The following is a 22,702-nucleotide window of genomic DNA, read 5'->3' on the forward strand; positions in this document are numbered from 1 at the left end:
TTTCCTTCCACGAACATTCAGAAATTTGGGTTTGGGTTTGGGTTAGACTCCTTATACACATAAGTGTATAGTTGAATCTCAAAACTAGATTGGCTCTATGTGTTTCCTCATGACTTATGGGTGCAGTAGGTACAAATTATATAATTAACTAGGATCCACCTTGTATTATGAACTATACTTCAAAACGATATGCACATTATGTACTGCAGGTACATAATGACCATGTTTCGCAAAGGGTTGTTTGGTAAGTCAGTATTTTGGAACAACATTTTATTCCAAAATACTGAAATTCAAAATACTGTTTTGAACCGTGTTTAAGATTAACGTTTTGAGAAAGAAACTTCTTTCCCTAACAGGGCGTTTGGTTGGGGGAGGGGGGGAGAGGGAGGAATTACGTGGGAAAGGAATTGTAATTCCATGAGAGATTAATTACTGGGAATAAAATGAGAAGTTAAATTTCAGTGTTTGGTTTACAGGAATAGAATTACTGGGAATTTCAATTCCAATGTTTGATATACATCCGAATTGAAAGGGAATAAGTAGTATAAAGTCCAAAATGTCCATTGTTGTTGTGGTATTAATTTTAGGTTAAAAAAAGGGAGGTGTAATTTTGTCTCATCACTAGCTTTTTTTCTTCCTCAAATCTTAGGAATTAAAATCTCTGATGAGACATGAGATTTTAATTCCATGAAAATGGAGAAATTGCAATTCATTCCAACCAAACTAAGAAATTTTATGGCCTTTGGAATTAGGTGGGAATTAAGTGAGAAGATTTAAATTCCCTCCAACTAAACACCCTGTAAAATGCACTTCTCTCCAAATCTTTCAATGTGAGAGCCAACGACTCCCCTTTGTCTTTATTTTTATTTTTGTTATTGTTATTATTATTACTATTTATTTGTCATATTTTTATTTTATTATTACATTACATAATAATAATAATAATAATAATAATATTATTATTATTATTATTATTATTATTATTATTATAATAGGTGATTTTAACTTTAAGATTTCATTTCTTAATTTCTTAGAAGCTGACATGGCAAACTGCAATCATGTCTCTGTCCTTATTGGGTAGTGATGCCGATTACATTTCTTAATTCCTTTTTTTCTCTTCCTTCCTATCTTCTCTTCCCTAATCACTCTTACATTCTCCCTCAATTCTTCCCAATTAGTGTGGATGCTCTTATTACGTGGGAGCTTCACCGTTGTTAGCCGTGGACCCGATCGCGGCCAATTATATCTCTAACTTCGATTCTTAAGCTTAAGCACACTTGACTGGAAGGCCAATTTTGCAGTGAGAGGAAACTCGAGAAATAGAGCGAAAATGAGATTCGGCTATGTGGTTTCAGTTCTTCTACTTCTCGCGGTTTTAACATTAGGTAATCAAATGCTTTTCTTTTTTCCTTTATATGAAATTGTTGCTAGTTTCCTGAGTGGATTTTGTTGGATTTGATCTTTTATGCTAATGTTTCGCTCTTTGAGCTGACAACCGAATATTTAGAAATGGAGTAATTCGTAATTCCTTTCAGTTTTGAATTTTCTGTGTTTCCAGTTGCAGCGAAGAAATCTGGTGATGTTACGGAATTACAGATCGGTGTGAAGGTAAATCTTTGGGATTTCAATTTCTGTTCATGTATATATAATTCCTTCATTTCTAATGTGAGAAGTGTCTAGTTTTTTTTTTTTTTTTTTTTTTTTTTTTTTTTTTTTGAATCGCTTAAGCCGAAGCATTGATGAGTTTATGATTTCACAAGAAATATATGATATTCATATGCAAAGAGCATTGCTGCTTGGAAATGATTAGTCTTTGATTTCATATATCTCATCTTATTAGATAGAATATTAGGTGATATTGTATGAATCCTGGATTGTGATTAGGGTGATTAGGTATGATTTATGACTTCGGATTGTGAATAATATATTGTCCACTCAGAATTTCTTATTGATTATTGAATTAAATAAGCTAAAAACACTTGATATTAGGCTCTCTATTTCTCGGAAGTTTGGCACTAATCATCTAATTAGTTACTCACTTACTGTGTATCACATATATTCTGGTCTCTTAATTGCCATTAGAGATAATCAAGAAAGAAGTATGTGCCCAAATTAGAGTTCACATTGTTTGACACAAGGTCAAGCCCCCTGCTTTCGCTGACATAACTTATCTAATTTTTCAGATATGTTTTTCAATTTCTCCCCTTAATCTCTATTGATTGATTTTTATATTTTGACTTTCTTCATGTTTAGAACCCACTCCTTATTGTTCTTCTCTTCTTTTGGCTCAACTGTTGCAGTATAAGCCAAAGACTTGTGAACTCCAGGCTCATAAAGGTGACAGAGTTAAAGTACACTACCGGGTGAGTACAACTATTACTACTAGTACTTCTATTCTGGATATTTACACATAATAAAGAAAAAAAAATCAAATTATAAAATTGAAATTTATCTGTGTGACAGACTGACAGTGAGTAAGTTTTATATATTAGCATGGTGGAACCTGCACTTAAATGAGATATTTGATTTACTCCTGCAAAAATGGTTACTCAGTTTGTATTTTGAGCTGGCGTGCTGTGTTTAGTTATACTGCCACTAATAAAGATCCGTCTTGTATCTGAGAAAATGAGCATTATTTGTATTTAGTAGCCTGCTCAGTTTTGGAGCTTACTGCTGGTCTTTGCAGGGAAAACTTACTGATGGAACTGAATTTGATGCCAGCTATGAAAGGGGTGACCCCATTGAATTTGAGCTTGGTAGTGGTCAAGTGATTAAAGGTAATATTAAATATTTTAGAGGAAAGTGAGAGACCCTTACTACTAGAGTAATTTTTTTTGAAAATCTCATTAGGACTCCCCATGCTCAAGGGTTAACAAAAAGAATACCTAATGATATCAGTCATGGAAGGTTTAAGTAATCCAAATAATCCTAGCACCATTGAAAAATGTTAATGTTGTTAAATTGGTCAATTTAATCTCAGAAGACTTTGTCAGTTCAACACTGTTAAGTTTGCTTATGTGTCACTAATGTGGTTGATTGACTAGGCTGCCATGTCATTTAGCAAACAAAATAAATAAATAAATCAATCAAGAAGCCACCTCTAAACCACCAAGGTAGAGGCGGGGCCAAAACCTTTTTCCTCCTCTACTCATCAGTTTTCTCAAACTCAGTTGCCTGCCACCCCCCACCTAGCCCCCAAAATTTTAATTTGTAAACTTAATATTAAATTATTAGAACTGATTTAATAAAATTAAATTATTCGAAATCAAGATCTTAATTCAAAAATTTAAAGTAATTGTATAAATATATATATATATATATATATATATATATATATATATATATATATAACCTAAAATTATTCAAATCTTGTCCTCAATTAAACCTACTTATGATTGACGAAATAGATATCTTATACAATAATTCAATTTGTACTTTTTATATAATTTCAAATATAAAATAAAAGCATAAAAATATTTATTAAAAAGTTTTGTTTTGTTTTGTTTTTTTTTTTATTAAAAAGTTTTGTTAACTAAACTCAATTCATATATAAATAAATTAGAAACAATTAAATTTGATTCATTTATCAATGAATTAATTAATTAGATCTTACTTTTTAAACATTGAATCCTTAATATTGTAAGATTATACCGCTTTGAGTTTCATCACAATGTCGAATTATATTTGTATTGCCAAATTGTGTAATATGTATTAGTGACTGCCCAACTTTTTATTAGAAAATTGTATACCATACATGGCAAGAGTTAGTCCGGGCCCCCTAAAATTCTGGTTCCACCCTTGGTCAGTTGGTCCCTTGTCAAGAGAATATGATGAGCACCTGCGTAGTTTGTTTTTCAATTCATCTACTGCACTGCAAAGTTAAAAAACATCAGCTTACTAAGCTTCTAATGTGAATTTTGACTTGATGTGGTTTTTTTTTTTTTTTCTTTAAATAATGTAGTCTAGTAAAGTAAATTGTTATCCTTGATTATCACTGTTTTACTACTACGTGGATTAAATTCATAAATTTAATGGTATAGGGATTAAAATGATAATTTTGATTAGCATAGCCGCATAGGGATTAATTGCATACTTAAACCAATATGGAAAAACCACTATTTGTCTATTTCCCAAACCCTTCGTGTTCTTCTTTGGATCATTTGATTTTAATATTTCTTCATACTTATGTCAAATACTCTAATATATGTTTTATACTTTTATTACTAGTCCATGCTGTTAAAACTTGTGTTAAATATGTGATTGAACTTGAGTGGACTTTTTCTTCACTGTATTTGTCCTTCAGACAAGACACTTCTATATGTGCAAAGGGTTCCATTTCAATGGCACCAAGATATTTTCTTTTTATTTATATGTTCTTTTTCCTTACTGGCTTTATTGGTCAACAGGATGGGATCAAGGACTACTAGGAATGTGTGTGGGAGAGAAGAGAAAATTGAAAATACCTTCTAAACTTGGTTATGGAGATAGTGGGTCCCCACCTAAGATCCCAGGTAATAATACTACCATCATTTTCTTGGTATCCCAAATTCTTGTTTAGAAGCATAATACATTTGACCCAGGCATGCAGAGAGAGAGAGAGAGAGTGAAGAAGCATGAAGCCATCATACTTTCTTCTGTTTCTAGTATTAAATCTTTAGTAACAATGTGATATTAACTTCGGTTGCATCATCACCATTCTTTATTAAGTACAAACTAATGTCCTTTCTTGACTGAGAGTAAAATCCAACAGTTTTAATATCTGAATTGGCATATGATACAAGAATCATACCATTTGTCTCAGAATTCTTTCCCTGCTTGGAAATAAATTGTTGTTGGAAATGATAAGCAAGTTTAGCAGCATATTAAAGTGGTTTTAGGATTCTTTCCCCTTTTTTTTTTCTCGTATTGCAGTTCAACTAAAATTTTATGTGTGAATACTCAGGTGGTGCAACACTTATCTTTGACACTGAGCTTGTAGCCGTGAATGGAAAGACATCAGCAGGAGACAAAGCTGATAAGAGTGAGCTATAATCTTACGGCGAAACACGTGAAGTTTTTATTTTGTGGTAGCTTTGATTTTTGGGTCATCGGAACATTATTAGCCAGTCCCTGAGTGGTTTTATTTGTGTTGTGTACTAAAATATTCTGATCTGCATTTTGCAACAACACATCAGTAATAACACTAATCAAATGGTCTCGAAAGTTGCCTGGATGTCCTTGTTCACTCTTTCTCTTCAGGAATCAACCTTGTTAAATTCGGGAGTCTTGAATGCAAGAAATACTTATTTGTGGAGGTAAAAATAGGTCAAGCAGAGCCGAGCTTTAAAAAATTAGGCATGGACCTGTTACGAAAATCTAAGGCCTAGGCTGAGCTTAAGTCTGTCAGTCGTTATATCGTGGACTGCGGTGTCGATTATGCACCACGTGTCAAAACGGCGTCGTTTCTGCAGTTATAACGGAGTAACACTATAGTGTATCTAAACCGACACGGTCTCACGTATTATTTTTATATTATCAAATGAAACTGCAGTAGTTGTTGTGAAATAAAACTACAATATATATAAAATGAAACTGAATAACATTTTACATATTTGGGTGTATATTGTACAATGAAGCTGTAATTATATTGAAATGATCATGTAGTTGTGTTTTAATGAAACTATAGTGTATATAAAATAAAATTAAATAACATTTTCACATATTTGTGTATAAATATTGAATGAAACTGTAGTTATATCGAAATGAAACTGTAGTTGTGTTGAACTGAAACCGCCAGTGTATACAAAATGAAACTGAAGAACATGGTTATTTTTTGCGAAGATTCTGTTTCTTTTCATTAAATAAAACGACGTCGTTTTGATGCGCGATGCATAATCGATTATGCACCGCGGTGCATGATATAATTTGCGTAAGTCTGTACGTAGGTTTTTTGTTAAGCTCAAACCTGGGCTTACAATTGGCCTGGCCTAGCCTGAAGTTTTTTTAAAAGCTTGTTTAATATTTAGGTCATTAAAAAAGCATTAAAGTAAGTCATACTTTGAGTCTATTTAAAACGTACATGTTAAGACTTTAATAAGTATGTCTAAATGCTTTCAAAAAAAAAAAGTATATCTAAATAATTTAAAAAGTATACTAAATACAAAACTAATACATAATTACATAAGTATATCACCACAATGCAAACATAATAGCATTAAAATATAAAATAAAATAAAGTATTATTTTACATAAGTATCTAAACCATGACTTCGCAGGGTCGTTAACTTATTTAGAAATAAATTTAATTGTATTATTGTTTGTTATCCTATATAATCTCATAAATAATTAACAATCAACTCACATAATTAAGTTGCAACATTCTATTAAATATTATGACAGAACAGTTAATTAAAAAAAAATAATAAGAACACTTATGACAGTAAGAACAGTTAATAAAAAAAAAAAATTAAACAATAAGAACATTTAAGCAGGATTAGCAGCAATATTTATAGTTCGAATCATAATTTAGAATGAGATTTTGGAGGTGGAGGGTTAAGTTTTGGTAATTATATATACTGAAGTTATATTGTAAATATAAAAATATATTAGGTATATATATGGCTGAACCTAGTATATATAGGCTTGACCTGTTTAGTTTAATAGGCTTTGAAATTAACTCAAGTCTGGTCGTTTTACTAAACGAGCTAGGTCTAACTAGGTCTTAGTTAGGCTAAGACATAGGCCCTTACAAGGGGCCTGGCCTATTTCCACCCCGCAAATTATGCCGTGGAATCGTGCTCACCGAGAATGGTGAACACAGGTCAAAACGACGTCGTTTTTAGGCAAAAAAAAAAAAAAAAATCGCGGATGTGGAGTTAACGGCGCGTTACTGATCAAATTATGAATTTTCTGTTATGAGATTATGAATTTTATGAAAATTCATAATCGCATAACAGAAAATTCATAATCGCATAACAGAAAATTCATAATCGCATAACAGAAAATTCATAATCTCACAACTGAAAATCCATAATCTCATAACAGAAAATTCATAATCTCATAACAGAAAATTCATAATCTTATGGTTCCAAAGTGAATGTGTAGGCATGGTTCCAAAGTGAATGTGTAGGCATGGATTCATAATTTATGAATGTCCGTGATTTCGGAGGGGAATATGTAGGCATGGTTCCAAAGTGAATGTGCATGCATGAATTCATAATTTATGAATGTCCGAAATTATGAATGTAATGAAAATTCATAATCGCATAACAGAAAATTCATAATCGCATAACAGAAAATTCATAATCGCATAACAGAAAATTCATAATCTCATAACTGAAAATTCATAATCTCATAACAGAAAATTCATAATCTTATAACAGAAAATTCATAATCTCATGGTTCCAAAGTGAATGTGTAGGCATGGTTCCAAAGTGAATGTGTAGACAGTCACGTAATTAATTTAAAAAAAAAAAAAAAAAAAAAAAAAAAAAGAAGAAGAAAGAAAGATAACGGTGCACTAACACCGTTGGAACCGTGTTCACCATGAATGGTGAACACGGTTCCACGGCATAACGTCTGATTTCCACCCTACTTACCTGATTCCTACTCAATTTTAATTCAATTAATTATTTGAGTTAAGTTCTGTGTCAGACACAATAATTGCAAGAATGATAAACAAAAATAAATGCAAGAAACCAGAAAACACAAGATATGTTTACGTAATTTGGAAAAAGCTTTTCCTATGTCGGGGCCACTTAAAAAAGTGAAATCCAACTCCACTATGTGATCACAGATTACAACCAGAACATGTCTTTACTTTTCACAGCGTGTAACATTCACTTCATGCAAAGACAATTTTCGGAATTAAATCACTATATAAATACTCAGGGAATTAATCAGAATAATACTGTAAGAAAAATAGATAGAGAATGGCGTGATATATGAAGATGGCGTGAGAGATAACTTCCAGAGCAACTTTCAGAGCTTATCTGCTTTCACTTAAATAGTGCACCATCAGGACTCTTGAATGTTGAAGTAGTTGAACTAGGAATTCCTTGAATCAAGGGGAGTCTCTTAATTTAAAATTCTTGCCTTGAAGATTCTAATCACCAACAAACTCTGTTATCAACGTATACTTTAATCTATTTCCCAAATCATAGATCATCTGATACAACACAAAGAAGCATACCACCATAATAAAAGCTTATAATAGCTTATAATTAATCTAACCAAACTAGTCAATAAATTATGGGGTGAATCAACGATTTGGTCACTCACTTATTCGTGACTTGTCAATGTTGCCCCTGAATCACGTATTCATCGATTTAGTCCCCGAAAATAATTGTTTTTTGTCAAATCAGTCCCTATGGTCGTATTCCGTCAAGTCTCAGGTGAGAGCTCCGATTTGCCCTGGGCATTTTGGTCTTTTCACGCCTTCTTCTTCATTCCATCGTCGCCGACGTCAGCTTCACCTCCGATGATGAGTTGTTGACCCCAAACGTCACTCTCTGGCGAGTCATCCAGTCGTGGTGCCGGTTTGCTGCTTCGCCGGGAGGGATCAACTGCCAGGGACCCACCACTGCCGTCTCTGCCTCGCCGGGAAAAGGGGAGGTCGCCGCCGCCATCTCTTGAGCAAGGGTCGCCTGAAAAACGAAGCTAAGCTTGCCACGCCGCCGCCGATCTATTTGCTTCGCTGGAAAAGAAAGAGGGGCGGAGGTCGCTGCTCCGATCTGCTGCTTCCGCCTCTTCGTGATTCCACCAGAGAGAGGGAGGGGAGATGTAGGTCCATGGACCTTGTCTCGCCGTCGGATGTTGTTGAAGCCGTATATGAGTTAGCCGAGAGAAGAAGGGAGAGACGAGAGGTAGATAGGGATTTGTTTGGTTGTTGCTCAGCTTTTACCGAGAGAGAAGAGAGACGGAGCTAGCCGCCGCCTGTCGCCGCGATCTGCCGGGGGATCGCCGGCACTCGCCGTCGGAGGAGAGGAACGAGAGAGAGAGCTAAGATGGAGAGATACGGCAGAAAAGGGTTGTTTGCTGAGATTCTCAAATTGCATGCTAAGGAATGGAAGAATTCTCCTTGTTTACCATTGGATTTGATTCATAACACCATAGGTGTTAATTAGGCAAGCCATCGGAGGTGCAGCTGACGTCGGCGGAAGAGATGGAGCTCCCTCCGGCGAGCTTGAGCTTCTCCGGCGAAGTTTGGTCAGAGTTAATGAAGAAGAAGGCGTGAAAAGACCAAAATGCCCAGGGCAAATCGGAGCTCTCGCCTGAGACTTGATGGAATACGGCCATAGGGACTGATTTGACGAAAAACAATTATTTTCGGGGACTAAATCGATGAATACGTGATTCAGGGGCAACATTGACAAATCGCGAATAAGTGAGGGACCAAATCGTTGATTCACCCTAAATTATGTGTATCATTAACTTGGAGGGTATGGTTGAGTGGAAGGGTAGGCACTCATCCATTCTTATAACTAAATGTCAAGTGTTCAATCATTGGCTTCCCCTTTGGGAATGGAGTGCTTATATATGACGATGAAAACTTTAAGTATAAGTTAGTGAGTCGCAATTCATTTCAAAAAAATTATGTGTATCATTTATACACTTACAAACTTGATGAGCCCTATAAAACAAGAAGATACTCAAGAGTCAAGAGGTTAGACATCATCACAAGACTTTCCGTTTGGTGCATTTGAATAATCTTGCTTAAAAGTTGTTTCAAAAAATAAAAAATCAAATTGGATTTTGTAAATAATGCATTTACCTCGAGTGATTTTTTTTTTCAGAAAGTAAAAGATCGAGTGGTTTTGCTAATTTTGGATCTTTTTTAATTCTTTGTTGAATTACTTCATATTAAGGAGTATAGGTTTTTCTACCTTTCTATTTTTTTATTTTTTATTTTATAAAAGAACAAAATATAACGTTTATTTTAAATGCATATACAAGAATAAAGAAAAGGGCTATATCTAATTTAGAGCTTAAAAAAAAAAAAAAACAATTTTGAGCTTATAATTATAAAGAAAAGGGCTATAAGAAAAGGGCAACAGAGATAGGAGTTCTTAAGTTCACACTCAGACAGTGGTGGACACCAGAACTGAACCCTATATATAATGATTTTTGTAGCAAACTTAGTGTGACTCAAATAAAATAAAATAAAAAGATTAGAAAAAGAGTATATCGGATTATCATAATAAAGAATTTTTATAAAGTTGGGGGATAAGGGTCAAATAAGCCTTCAAATCATACTGAAATGTGCAATTAAACCCTTGAATTTAAAAGCTCCAATTAGCTCATAGAACTCACAAAAATCAAGCAATTAACCCATTTTTACGTATTTTTACAAGTTATTTACATGTTAATACCACGTTATATTATTATCATTATTATTATTATTACTAGTATTTTCACCCGTGCGATGCACGAAATGGACTTGTTGTAATATATTAAGAATATTTGAATCGATATATAATTATTTAAATTAGAACATCAAATATTATATAGTGCAATTAAAGATATGGTTTGGATCGTTTATGTATTTTGATGTTATCATTGCTTGAATTTATGCAAATAATTGTTCAAATTAATAGCTAATTTCTAGATGTACGCATGCGGTGCTATAAATTATTATTATTATTATTATTATTATTATTATTATTATTATTATTATTATTATTATTATTATTATTATTATCAAAACAAATTTTTCCGTTTCAACCACCATTACTGTGTTACTGTCGCCGTTGCTCCATTTGCTTGTCGCTGTCGCTGCCTTTTGGAAGAAGGCAATCCGTTGATGCTTTCTTCCAAAGGCAGTCGATGCCTTGATGCCTTCTTTCATACTAGAAAAATTCAATCATCAAGTAGTTGACCGATAACCTAAAGACAACTTGTAAAATAGTGCTAATTGTACTTTTTTTGTAAGTTTGAGATTATGATTGGAGCTTTTTGAAGTTGAAGGAGTTAATTGCACAAATCAATATATTTTAAGAGCTTATTTGACCCTTATCCCGTTCGTTAAAAGTTCTGGGCATTTCCCACTCGACAAAGCCCTAACCTAATTTAAAGATGTCAGTAATTAATTATTTAGTAATTTTTTTTTTTTGAAAGTCAATCTTGCGATTGTATTAATGAATCAAAGCCGCAATAGCGTCAGGAGGGATAGAATCCCAGTACATAGCTTGATCATGTGTAAATGCTAAGGAAGCTAAAGTATGCGCATGTAAATTAACATGTCTGGAAACATAACTTAAAGAAATACGATTAAATAAAGACATAAGTGTTCTGCATTGATCAACTGTGACCCCAACATATGAATGAATTGGTGTGTCGTGGTGCCGCATAGTTGTAGACAATATCATGCAATCCGTGAGTAAACTTACTGATGTGTTGTTCCGCTCAAGCAGCCAAGACAGTGCCTCCTTATACGCCTGCGCCTCCGCCATAAATGGTGAGAAACAAACAGGTAATTTGCCATTTTTTGCTGCCACAAAAGAGCTATCCGGCGCTACTAGTAGTATACCATACGTAGCCTCGCCCGTGCCGTGACGGAAGCCCACATCCACGTAGCACCGTGGACCGTCGCCACCCGGCTCGGTGGGTGGTGGTGCCAACGCCGTAACTGGCTGAGTGTGACCAAACTGGGCAGCGCCGTATGCTTGTAGCGCTGCGGCTGCTACTTTGCCAACTTCGGTAGGCCGCATCATAGACCCCTTCCAAACAGCTGAGTTTCGGGTCCTCCAAATATAGTATAATACCGCTACCATCAATCGGGTTTGCTCCTCCGTCAAGACCGCCAAAGCCCCTTTTAGCCGTGTTGTAAAAGATTCTGCAATAATGTTAGTGATAGGCAATTGTGTTATATTCCAAACAAGTGTAGAATATTCACAGAGCACTAAAGCATGTAACACATCTTCATGATCTAAAGCACACATTGGGCATATGGGATCCACCTCCACCCTTTTAATAATCAAGTTAGTGGTTGTAGATAAAATATCACATATGGCTCTCCACAAAAAAGTCTTCCACTTCGGAGGGACTTTTAATTTCCACATTGAAATCCATTTATCAAACACCGCCGGATTACTCTCATAGTCCCCAACAATACGCCTATATGCATTCTTCACAGCATATGTTCCCTTTGGGTCACCCATCCAATACCATGAGTCCTCATAATCAGGACTAACAGGAATCATATTTATCCGGTCTACATCCTCAGGAATAAACAGGTCAGATAACATGTGTGGATGTGTTTGTAAATCAATCAAACCTGCGACCCGTGCCTCTCTCAACTCTTCTGACATCTCTGTTTGGATTAAAGGGCTTGGACTATTTAGTAGTCACGGATGTCCCCATATTAAAGTTGTCTGTCCCTAATTAATGATTTTCTAATTTGTTTATTTCCCTAAATAAATCCCAAAAATTAGGGGTTGCAGAAAAAAAAAAAAACGACTGAGCGTAAGGCTACTTAAGACTTATGTCAGTTGGAACTTGGGAGGGAATTCCATCTAGCCGTCCATTCATCATGGACGGCCAAGATTTATCTCAGTTAAATATACTCTTTACCAAGAAAGAAAGAGAGAAACCACTCAACTGTTAAGACTAAGGAGGAGAAGCAAGAAGAGGAAAAATATATATATCAAAACATCAACTGCTTCTTCCTCTAATTCCTAGAGAGAAAGACAAGATCTTGGAGGAGATTGGAATTTTTCTTCTTTTTTAGTCTCAATTTTCCCTGAGAAAGAACATTGCTTTCTTCCCAGGAGAAAAGAAAAAAAAAAAAAAATTCTTAAAAATCCAATCTTTTTCTCATAATTCTCTTGGTGTTTTCTGCTCTCCCTCGTTATATGTCTGATATAATCATCTTTTCTCCGTGTATTTAATCCATTTTCATGGGAATTACAATACCCACCAATGTTTTTATTTTTTCTTTCTTGAAGTGCAGACATTTTCTGGGGAGTATTTGAAGTCATCTCCGCAGATCTATTGGTAGGACTCAGTGAACTTTTTGTTTTTGTATTTTGGTGCATTTCCTGTGAAAATCTGTTGTATAAATTCACGGCCTTTATGGTTTTCTGTTTGAAGGGTATATAGAATACAGAAATATTCTTCAGAGACAGAAGAGGGGCATGGATAAGTTACAGTGGGGGAGTAGGAAAAGACTGAGATGTATGAAGGTGAAGGAATCGGTTTCAAATGGGAAATCTGATGGGGGTGGGGGTGTGGTGAAGAGGAAAATCACATCTAGAGTTGTTGATAATAGCAAAGAGGCTAATGTTGCTGCTGCTGCTTCATCTCCTTGTCGTATCAACAGGTAACAACAAGAAACTGAGAATATTTTTACTTTTGAATTTTGATAAATGCATTATTTTTAGTGATGATATTGTTTCTATTCTTGTTTAGGTTATTGAGAAAGTTTGTGGGATAAACTGTGAATGAATGAACACTCATTCTTGTGTTTTTAATGGTGCTGTATAGGATAAAGTTTGGATCTTGATTAGGTTTTCCAGTACAGATGGAGATTTGTGTACTCTCTGTTAATTCTTCTGTGATTTTTTCCTGAAAATTCTCTGAGATTTGATTTTGTAATCATTTACTAAAAATGTTGGAAAGCTGCTAATAAAGGGTTTTTCTTAAAATGGAGTTTTGAGTAGATACAAAGTTACTATGTTATTGAATTGAATTAAGAGTATTGAGTTTTTACAATGGGTTCAGTCTGGCCAATACATACATATGCTGTCATCTCTTCTGGAAAATGATTCTTTTCTATTTTGAATTGTATAGTATTTATCTGGTTGGTTGGATAGGAGGTATAGTAATAGCTGTTGGTAGATTCCATATTTTCCAAAACGGATTTATTATTGTCTACCGGGTTGAATATGTGCTAAAAGTTTTCTGGGTATAACTTATGATGTTATAGGGATCTGGGGACGAATAGATCTAATGGAAACAACGAGAATAAAAAGACAACAGCATTGTCGCCAGAGAAAGAAGATAGGTATTACACGACGAGAGGATCGGTAGGATTGGATGAGCATAGCAAGTTATTTATGGACTCGAGGGAGGAGAAGAAGAAGGTGGTTTGGCCAAAACTGCTCGTCACACTATCCAGTAAAGAAAAAGAAGAAGATTTCATGGCCATGAAAGGTTGTAAACTTCCTCAGAGGCCTAAGAAGAGGGCAAAGTTGATTCAAAGAACCATTCTTGTAAGTGTTCGTTTCTCGAACAGATCTAAAGAAGAAAACACAACTTTTTGCAATACGGGTTGTTCTGATATCTCTGTAATCTCTCTCACTCATTCCAAATCAAATTCCAACCTTTCTTTTCTCGCAGTTGGTGACTCCAGGTACATGGTTGTCAGATTTGTGCCAAGAGAGGTATGAAGTGAGGGAGAAGAAGACTTCCAAGAAGGTATTTAGCCATTGTTCATACCTTAAAAAAAAATTGGTTGTTTTGAGCTATCTACCATGTTAACAAAGACTGTTTTTTTTTTTTTGGATTTTGTTTGTGTTACAGAAGCCAAGAGGGTTAAAGGCAATGGGAAGCATGGAAAGCGACTCGGAATGAGATTTGGGAGAAGAAAAGATAAGAGGAGAGGGTGGAGATGGAGATTGATTTGATATTTTCCCTTTTGGTAACTTGTAGTAGTGATAGATAGTGTTGAGGGGGTAGAAATTTGGGCTGTGCTGTTCTAATCTCATTCCCATTTTGATGTTAATACAGTTTCCAGATTGTGTTTATTTGTGCATTTGCTTCCCTTGATTTCATGCTATGTTAAAAATTCACTGCATTATTTTATGGCTTCTGCCTTTACATTTCTTGACATAGGATCCTCTGGGCCACATTTAACTACAAAGAAAAAAGGAAACAGAAATTGTGACTAGAGTTGGCCCAATGGAAGACCCATGTCTCTTGGGCCTGAAACTATTTACCACTCCAATCCTGGAGGAGTTAGCACAACCTTGGAAGAGTCAGCCTAGCCACGTTGAGGACCTGTCGGGGTAGATGAAGCACTGGGGTCAAGGTGTCGGATAAGAGCGTCAATCGGCCAACTTGGTGGAGTTGAGTGGCTCAATTAATCCGTCGGAGGGGCCGAGCGGTTAAAGAGATTGGCCAGATTAAGGGGTAGAGGGGTTGGAGAAACCAGTCGCTTAGAAGGGAGGAAAGATGTTTGGGTGAGATAGCCAACCGGCTAGAAGAACAAAAGGAATGCAGCAACCATCCGTACTGGTCTGATAATGTGAAGAGTGATTTGAGTACCCGACGAGAGAGCTGTAATGAGGCAATCAGTGTGGAGTTAAGGGCAATGATGAGATCGACCATTGAGACATTTCGTCGCAAAGGAGATGAAGAGAACATCTCAAGATTAAAGGCATTTATGGCATTTATAACTTCATTCATTTCATTAATGATAGGCCGAGTGTTTTAGTCTTCCTAGCTTGTATAAAAGGCTTAAGAAGGCACGGTAAAAAGGGTTAAACAAATTATATACACATGATAGCTTTGAGAGTAACAGCCTTATTTCCGACAATGATAATAGTATATTATGTACCTATAGTTAACATATTATGTGTTTGTAGTTATGTTTTTAATTTATCTACACGTATATAATTTGTTAATTGAATGTTAAATTCAAGCACATAATTTTTAAAGAGTTAATACCCAAAATCGTCTTCGACTATAGTGGTTTTTCTCAATTTCATCCTAAACGACTTTGGTGACCTAATATCGTCCCAGACTTTTGTGTTTCGCTCAATTTAGTCCTCCATTTATTATTCCGTCAAATTGGTGTTAAATTAAGGGACAATTCAGTAATGTCAATATTGATCTCTCTTTACTTTCAACTTGTGAAGTGCGAAATTCCTCTTTCTTGTACGAATTACACGCAGAATTACTCTCGTACCTGCAAATCAAATTTTATATTCGCAGTTTTAGGAGTAATTCTGGGAGTAATTCGTAAAAAAAAGGGATTTCACAGTTCACATGTCTATGAGTAAAGAGATGCCAATATTAAAATTACTGAATTGTCTATTTATTTAACACCAAATGGACAGAATAACAAATGAGGGACTAAATTGAGCAAAAACACAAAATTCTGGGACTAAATTGAGCGAAACACAAAAGTCTGGGACGATATTAGGTCACCAAAGTTGTTTAGGACGAAATTGAGAAAAATCACTATAGTCGAGGACGATTTTAGGTATTAACTCAATTTTTAAATCAAGGACTTGGAGGGGTTCAAAATCCTTATTTCTAAACAATGATATTTTTTTGTCAAATTAAAAGGAAAATACTCCAAAAAAGATAGGGTTATGATTAGGGGTGGGAATAGGCCAGTCCCCTACATAGGGGCCTATGGCCTGGCCTATTTAGGGCCTGGCCTGACCTGGTCTGTTTAGTTAAAAGGCCAGGCCTAGGCCTATTTAAAAGCCTATTTAGTTAAATAGGCTCAGGCCTATATGTGAAAGCCTGGCCTATGAGCCTGCAGGCCTGGCCTATTTATATATATATAATATATATAAAATATATATTTAATTATTTTATATTATACTTTATAACTAATATTTTTTAATATTTATAATATAACCCAGTATATATATATATATATATATATATATATATATATGTATATATATATATATATATATATAACATTAACCAAGTGTCCAAGTCATAACTGATAACCCTAGACTCCCTAATCGTCAATCCGTCATCCTCATCAGTCATCTCCAAATCCCAATCGTCAATCCGTAATTCCCAATCGTCAATCGAGACCACGACGGATAGGACTGACCTGAAGTACTGGCGACGCGGAGACTACGACTGCCAACTACAACTCTGCTTGGCGGCGACCGTTGAGACGGCGAGGCGGTGACTCAGTGAGGTTAGTGCGAGTTATACTATACACTGTAGTGCTGTTATACTATTTTACTGTTATACTACGAGTTATACTTCTTACTGTTATACTATACATTTATACTACGAATGAAGTACTGCCTGCTTACGTTTATAATAATTGGATGAATTTCACTTTGAATCTAAATTTGATATGGCAATTTAACTCTAATATTTTCTAGAATGAAGTACTGCCTGTCAACGTTAGTGTGTATCCATTTGAAATGGAAGTTGGAAGTTGAAGTCTTAATCAGTAAATGAAACTTCAATGTTGCCTCTGTGATAAACTATAGTTTATACTGTCCTCATTTCCTCTGTGATAATTTTGTGTTGTTTATATATATATATATATATATATATATATATATATATATATATAAAAGCAGTAACATATATAAAAGCAATGTTGTTTATAAACGCAGTAATAGACGCAGTAATAGGTAAGAATCTACTTATTACTTTAATATTTTATATTATATTATTTTATATTACTACTTCTTACTTTAATATTTATGATTTATGAATTATGAACACTTGAACTTGTAATAGACTTTATTATTTATTCTCAATTTTTTTTTCATTGTGTAGGGAGATTCCGGACAAGAGGAGATTATGTTGAAGCCATGACTTGTTTCATTTTATGTTTGAATACTATTGTCGTTATTATGTTTAATGTTTGTATGTTTGTATTGTGGACTTACGATTTCTGTTGTTGTTAAATTTGTAGTAGACTTTTGTATTATGGACTTGAAGTTATAAAACTTGTATGGTTTTTGTATTATGAACTCCTACTTATTAAACTTATGTTGGAAAGTTTATTATAAAATATGACTTTGGTTTTGTTATTTATTAATTATTATGATTATTGGTTGATTGTAATTTATTAAAAAGCTTTAAAATGTAGGCTTTAAATAGGCTCAAAGCCTATTTAAAACCTACTTTGAAGCCTTTTTAAAAGCCTATTTAGTAAATATGCTTTTAAAAAGGCTTCAGACCAGGTCAGGCCTACTGCAGGCTCAGGCTTGAGCCTAAAAAAAAGCCTACATACAGGCCCAGGCCCAGGCCTAGGCTTTAACTTTTCCTAACAGGCCCAAGCCTAATTTTCAAAAGCCTGGCTCGGCCTGGCCTATTTCCACCCCTAGTTATGATGTACCTCAACCTTTGGAAGAATGAAATTTCTCTATTTCTCTATTAGTCTATTTTTGCTTTCCACGGTATCTAGGGGAATTTATTTAAAGTCATACTTGTATAAGATTGTTTCATGAATTTTTATCGGTTCAATATTAAAATGTAATACTTATATTAAATTTTTTATGTAAAATATTACATTTTGCATCAAAAGTATTACACTTTCCCTTCCTTATAAGTAATGTTGAGTAGGGATGTCAATTCAACCCCGTCCCTGAAATATATATTATATTATATAATTATATATAATATAATATGCTATGGAGTAATATTTTTTTTTTAGTATTACTGACTCTGTTACAGTGCAGTATCTGTTTATAACTACTTTACACATGACCTCCCATATGAGAGAATCACGTCATGCCATTAGACCACAAAGTCTTTGGCATAATATGTTAATATATTTTTTTTTTTGAAAGGCTAATATTTAAATGAACTAATATTTAATTTTGACTTTTGATTTTTTTTTTTTCAAATCATTATGTATGGATATGTAATATTTTGGTTAAGGACTTAAGTTTTGAATAATTTAAATATTTAAATATTGTTTAGTGTTTTAAGTATTTTGTACTAATATTTTTAGACAATTGAAGGTCAGGCTAATTGGATATTTAAATATATAAATTTATAAATTAATTATATAATTTAAACAAAATATTATTTTATAGAATATATATATATATATATATATATATATATATATATATATATATATATATATATATTCCCCGCAAAAATGAGAATCGGGGCTAAATCCCCATCCCATTAGGGAACGGGGCGGGGGATGAATTCAAGGGCAGGGATAGAACCCCATTTCCCACCTCGTTGCCCTCCCTAAATTGTTGACAAGTGTAAAAGTATTACTTGATACTTTTTTTTTCTTATCTAGGGAGGGTTGTGTGAACATAAGGTCAAACTTAGAAAACTAATGCTATGCTAGTTTCTTTTTAAGCTTTTAAGAAACTTGTCCACTTTGCCATTCACTTGCATGTAGGAACTCCCAAACCAAAAAAAAAAAAAAAGGCTATATAAGAAGGGTGGTCAAAACTAAGCTCTAGAAAAAAATAAGTTCACATTATTATTTACTACTAACTTAACCTAGTAATAATATATAAAACTAACACAGAAGATGGTAGAGAAGGCATTAGACATTCAGACTGCTTGCTGCATTGAATGAGTTATACAGAGATGATGACAATTCTTTTTTCACTTTTTAGCTTCATGGGCAATTAGGGTTTCTACCAGGGCCTCCAAAATAGAAGTAATGACCCCAATCCCCATTACTCCCTGTTTGGACATCATAGCAGTTGGACTGCTCTGTATATGTCCCTAAGCCTTTAGGGGACTTGAGATTATTGGAGCTATCAACAACTTGAATGTTCCGGAAGTAACCCGCCTTCCCAAACCCTTCTTCCGGGAAATGCCCGCTCCCCATTTGGGTAGACGTGTGCTGGCCATCCGCCTCCGTGTTCACCACCTCCCCGCCCCACTCGATCATCGAAGCACTGTCTCCTAAATACGAGAACAAGAACGATGGCCAGTAGCCCAAAACGTAGTCGTTCCCAAATTGCATCCACCAGTTCCCTCCTTTTGGATCCTACAAGAAAGACCAAAAAGTATTCAAAAAAGTAGTAATTTTGGCAATGGGAAAGTGCCCAAAAGTTGTAATCATAAACTGTTTCAGCTAAATAAGTGATATACTGTGGAGTGGAGAACAAGGCCCTCGAGGTTTTCGGCCACAAGTGGAACAGTATGTGCAATAGTAATCATAATGTACAATACAAAGAGACAGTGTTTAATTCATTCATTCATTCCTAAATTTCTCGACAATATACAAGTAATACAGAGCGAGTAACGATTTTATTCGTGACAGTTACTCGATTATATGCTCAGCTACTTTGCCTGCACAATAATGTTCAATAATTATTCAAGTGAACCATATAAACTTCACTCAGTCCAAGAGGTGGTGGGTGGTGCCCACCACTTGATAGAATTCTGAAGGGGAAAAATTCTTGGAATTTACCTTCCAGATAAGAATATTGATATCGTACTGGGAGTTTCGATAGCCAGAAACAGGAGAGATGCTTGCACCCATTGCAATTTCACTGTTAGTCTGAATAAAGCCAGAACAAAGGAGGTTGTAGCAACCCGTGGCCTGATATGCATCACTCTACAGATTTTTTCGGGAAACATCAGTGAAATTCATTAAGATAACAAAGACTGTAAATTTACAGTAAATAAATCAGTAAACTTACTGTCCAGTAAGTAAACAGCCTTGTGTTATTGTCCCCATAGAGGTCCGGGCTCACCTATGATACATATGTCGTTCCATTAGACTCGGAATGGAGCAAAGTATTCTAGCTGGTCTCGGGAAAATATACCTGCCATCCAGCTTCAATGCTGTTAAGGTCTTCGCCAAAAGAACCAGCTAGTATCCAGAGCTGAGACAAGCTGAACTCGTTTGGCTGCTGAACTTGTGGCTCCCAAACGTTAATAGTGGCCTTTGCTCCGTAATACCTCTCGCCCTCAACATAAGCAATTGCGTGCTAGTCATCAACAAAAGTAGTCAGAACCAAATTCACAAATGCAAGGCAAATCAAGAAACGTTATTGATAGTGAGTAACCCCAACCAAGCTGGCTAAAGATACAAACTTGTAACCACAAGTTCACGAGTTCCAATCCCAACTTTCTTGGTTTGAGCCAGTCAGCTATGGGTAACCTAGGCTGATAACGAGTTCGAATCCCAGCCTTCTTGGTTTAGCCGATCAGCTATGGGCAACCTAAGCTGGTTTACCTTCTTGTGGTCCTTTACTGGCTAGGGTCACAAAAGTTAACGAATTACCTGATGACCACTTTGGTTAATGAGGTCAGGATCACTCCCCATGGGCTTAGGGATGCTTCTACTCTTCTTCTTCCCATACCTTCTCACCGAACTCGCCCTCAACACGTCGTCTTCCTTTGTCCTCCTTACAGGAATGGTATCCTCAGGGCACCTTCCATTCATGTGCCACAACTGAGCAATAGAGCCTGTTCTTTCTTTAGGTCCCATTGACTCCTTATTCACATCATATAGCCCCTCTGGGTGGTAACTTGGCCTCATCTGAACATTAACACAAGTAAAATGATCAGAACAACATATTAAAATAACTGGAAAAAGTAGGAAAAGGAAAATGAACCTGGATTTTGTGGTCTTTTAGGAATGGGTGATCAAAAGCTGGCTGCTTGGAGATGTGTACACAGTCAATGATATCTCCATCCGGACTCTGTTTATAGTTTATCAAATTCAACCATTTTCTTGAGACTCAAACCATAAACTTCTATTTAAACACTGTAAACTTCTCCTACTTTATTGAAGAAAAATTATTCTCATAAAAGAAAGAAGCAAACGAGGGAAGAGACAGCTGAAAATGAAATAAGTCCAAAAAACAGAGAAAAATCATTCCATTTTAAAACCTTGTCTCATTATCCATAATATCACAAAAACAAGAACATGAACAATAATAGCTCAAACAAAAAATGAAAGGAAACTGATCTTTACCATCAAGCCAGAAAAAAACCCAGATAGCAAGAAGTCAGTAGATTCAAGAAATCACTCAAAAATCTTTGGGCTACCCAGGATAAAACACTTTATACCCATCAAATTTGAAGTGCAAAATCAAGAAAAGCACAGAAAGGGGGAGGGGGAGGGGGGGTGGGGATGTACCTCAATCGTTTTCACGGGAGTTTTGTTTAGCCTTTTCAAGTGCTTCTGCACCTCAAGCTTTTGCATGGCGGCCGACAACCTAGCAGCGCAAGATAGCGACACCAGACAGCCGCAGAAGTAGAGAAAGAACAGAGCTACTGCTACCACCCTCCTCCTCCTCCCCTTCCGGCAATGGCTACTGCTAAAATACGCCACACTCGCCATTCCCACAAACAAGTTCCACTAGGAAAACAAGAGGCCCAGGCCCAGTGCACACTCTCGGAGTCGCTTGGAGCTGCTTATCAGTTGTTCGCCATGGCTACAAGGAAGCAGGCTCTTATCCTGCGCATCCCAACGCTGCTTATCCTACGCACCCACTCAGAATTAACAATGTCCCCCAAGCGTTTCGGACAGTGGGAGTGTGATGGTTTTCTCTCTCTCTCTCTCTCTTTCTTTCTCTCTCTTCTGCACCTCGAGAAATCCAATGAAAATCCAGAGAGGTGTCCGTCTCTCTTCTGTCGTTATAATATACTCTCCCCTTTTTTTGAATTAAATATTTTGTTATGATTTTATTCTATTTTCTGAAAGACACGAGGGAGGGGTAAAAAGGAGACTCTGCAAAAGGGAAGACTGCGATTGGAAAGTGGGGATTGATGGCTGAGTGGTCGAGTGGAGGAGAGTGGAGCATTAAATTCTATATTTTCTTCTCTTTTTATATTTTTGATAAATCAAGTTTTCAAGCTTACCTTATTAGTTGGAGAAAGATTTCAAGTGACTCTTGCACCATTGAATTAAGCTCCACAAAGTTTTTTAAATATTTTGTATAGCCCATTTGTCGGATTATATATTGAACTTCATTAATTCATTCCCAAGATCATGAAAACATAAATCGAATATGATTTTTTCCTAGGGATCGGACCTGACCTGCCCCACAAACCCTAGGGACCTGACCTC

The 22,702-nt window shown here is 35.5% G+C and overlaps 3 protein-coding genes across 4 annotated transcripts; 2 read left to right on the top strand and 1 right to left on the bottom strand.

Moving 5' to 3' along the window:
- The first annotated feature begins 1,207 nt into the window (after positions 1–1,207).
- On the top strand, positions 1,208–5,212 carry LOC109148847 (peptidyl-prolyl cis-trans isomerase FKBP15-1-like). The gene is made up of 6 exons (XM_019296598.1): positions 1,208–1,385; positions 1,559–1,608; positions 2,301–2,363; positions 2,687–2,777; positions 4,407–4,511; positions 4,943–5,212. Exons 1-6 carry the CDS (start codon positions 1,331–1,333, stop codon positions 5,029–5,031), a joined length of 453 nt encoding a protein of 150 aa, XP_019152143.1. The 5' UTR covers positions 1,208–1,330; the 3' UTR covers positions 5,032–5,212.
- A 7,391-nt stretch (positions 5,213–12,603) lies between these two features.
- On the top strand, positions 12,604–14,806 carry LOC109148846. Of its 2 annotated transcripts, none has more exons than XM_019296596.1 (5): positions 12,604–12,972; positions 13,078–13,297; positions 13,904–14,189; positions 14,317–14,394; positions 14,500–14,806. In XM_019296596.1, the coding sequence occupies exons 2-5, from the start codon at positions 13,113–13,115 to the stop codon at positions 14,548–14,550; spliced, it is 600 nt and encodes a 199-aa protein (XP_019152141.1). In that variant the 5' UTR covers positions 12,604–12,972; positions 13,078–13,112; the 3' UTR covers positions 14,551–14,806. The 2 variants fall into 2 exon arrangements, with proteins under 2 accessions (XP_019152141.1, XP_019152140.1); XM_019296595.1 differs by having other exon boundaries at positions 12,605–12,972; positions 13,069–13,297.
- A 4,289-nt stretch (positions 14,807–19,095) lies between these two features.
- LOC109148845 lies at positions 19,096–22,277 on the bottom strand. The gene is made up of 7 exons (XM_019296594.1): positions 21,770–22,277; positions 21,243–21,329; positions 20,909–21,166; positions 20,448–20,612; positions 20,322–20,375; positions 20,090–20,236; positions 19,096–19,663 (listed from the first exon to the last, which is right to left on the bottom strand). Exons 1-7 carry the CDS (start codon positions 21,971–21,973, stop codon positions 19,286–19,288), a joined length of 1,293 nt encoding a protein of 430 aa, XP_019152139.1. The 5' UTR covers positions 21,974–22,277; the 3' UTR covers positions 19,096–19,285.
- Positions 22,278–22,702: the final 425 nt, after the last annotated feature.

This window comes from Ipomoea nil, unplaced genomic scaffold, assembly GCF_001879475.1.
Source record: "Ipomoea nil cultivar Tokyo-kokei standard unplaced genomic scaffold, Asagao_1.1 scaffold2144, whole genome shotgun sequence".
In the NCBI taxonomy this organism is placed as follows: Eukaryota; Viridiplantae; Streptophyta; class Magnoliopsida; order Solanales; family Convolvulaceae; genus Ipomoea; species Ipomoea nil.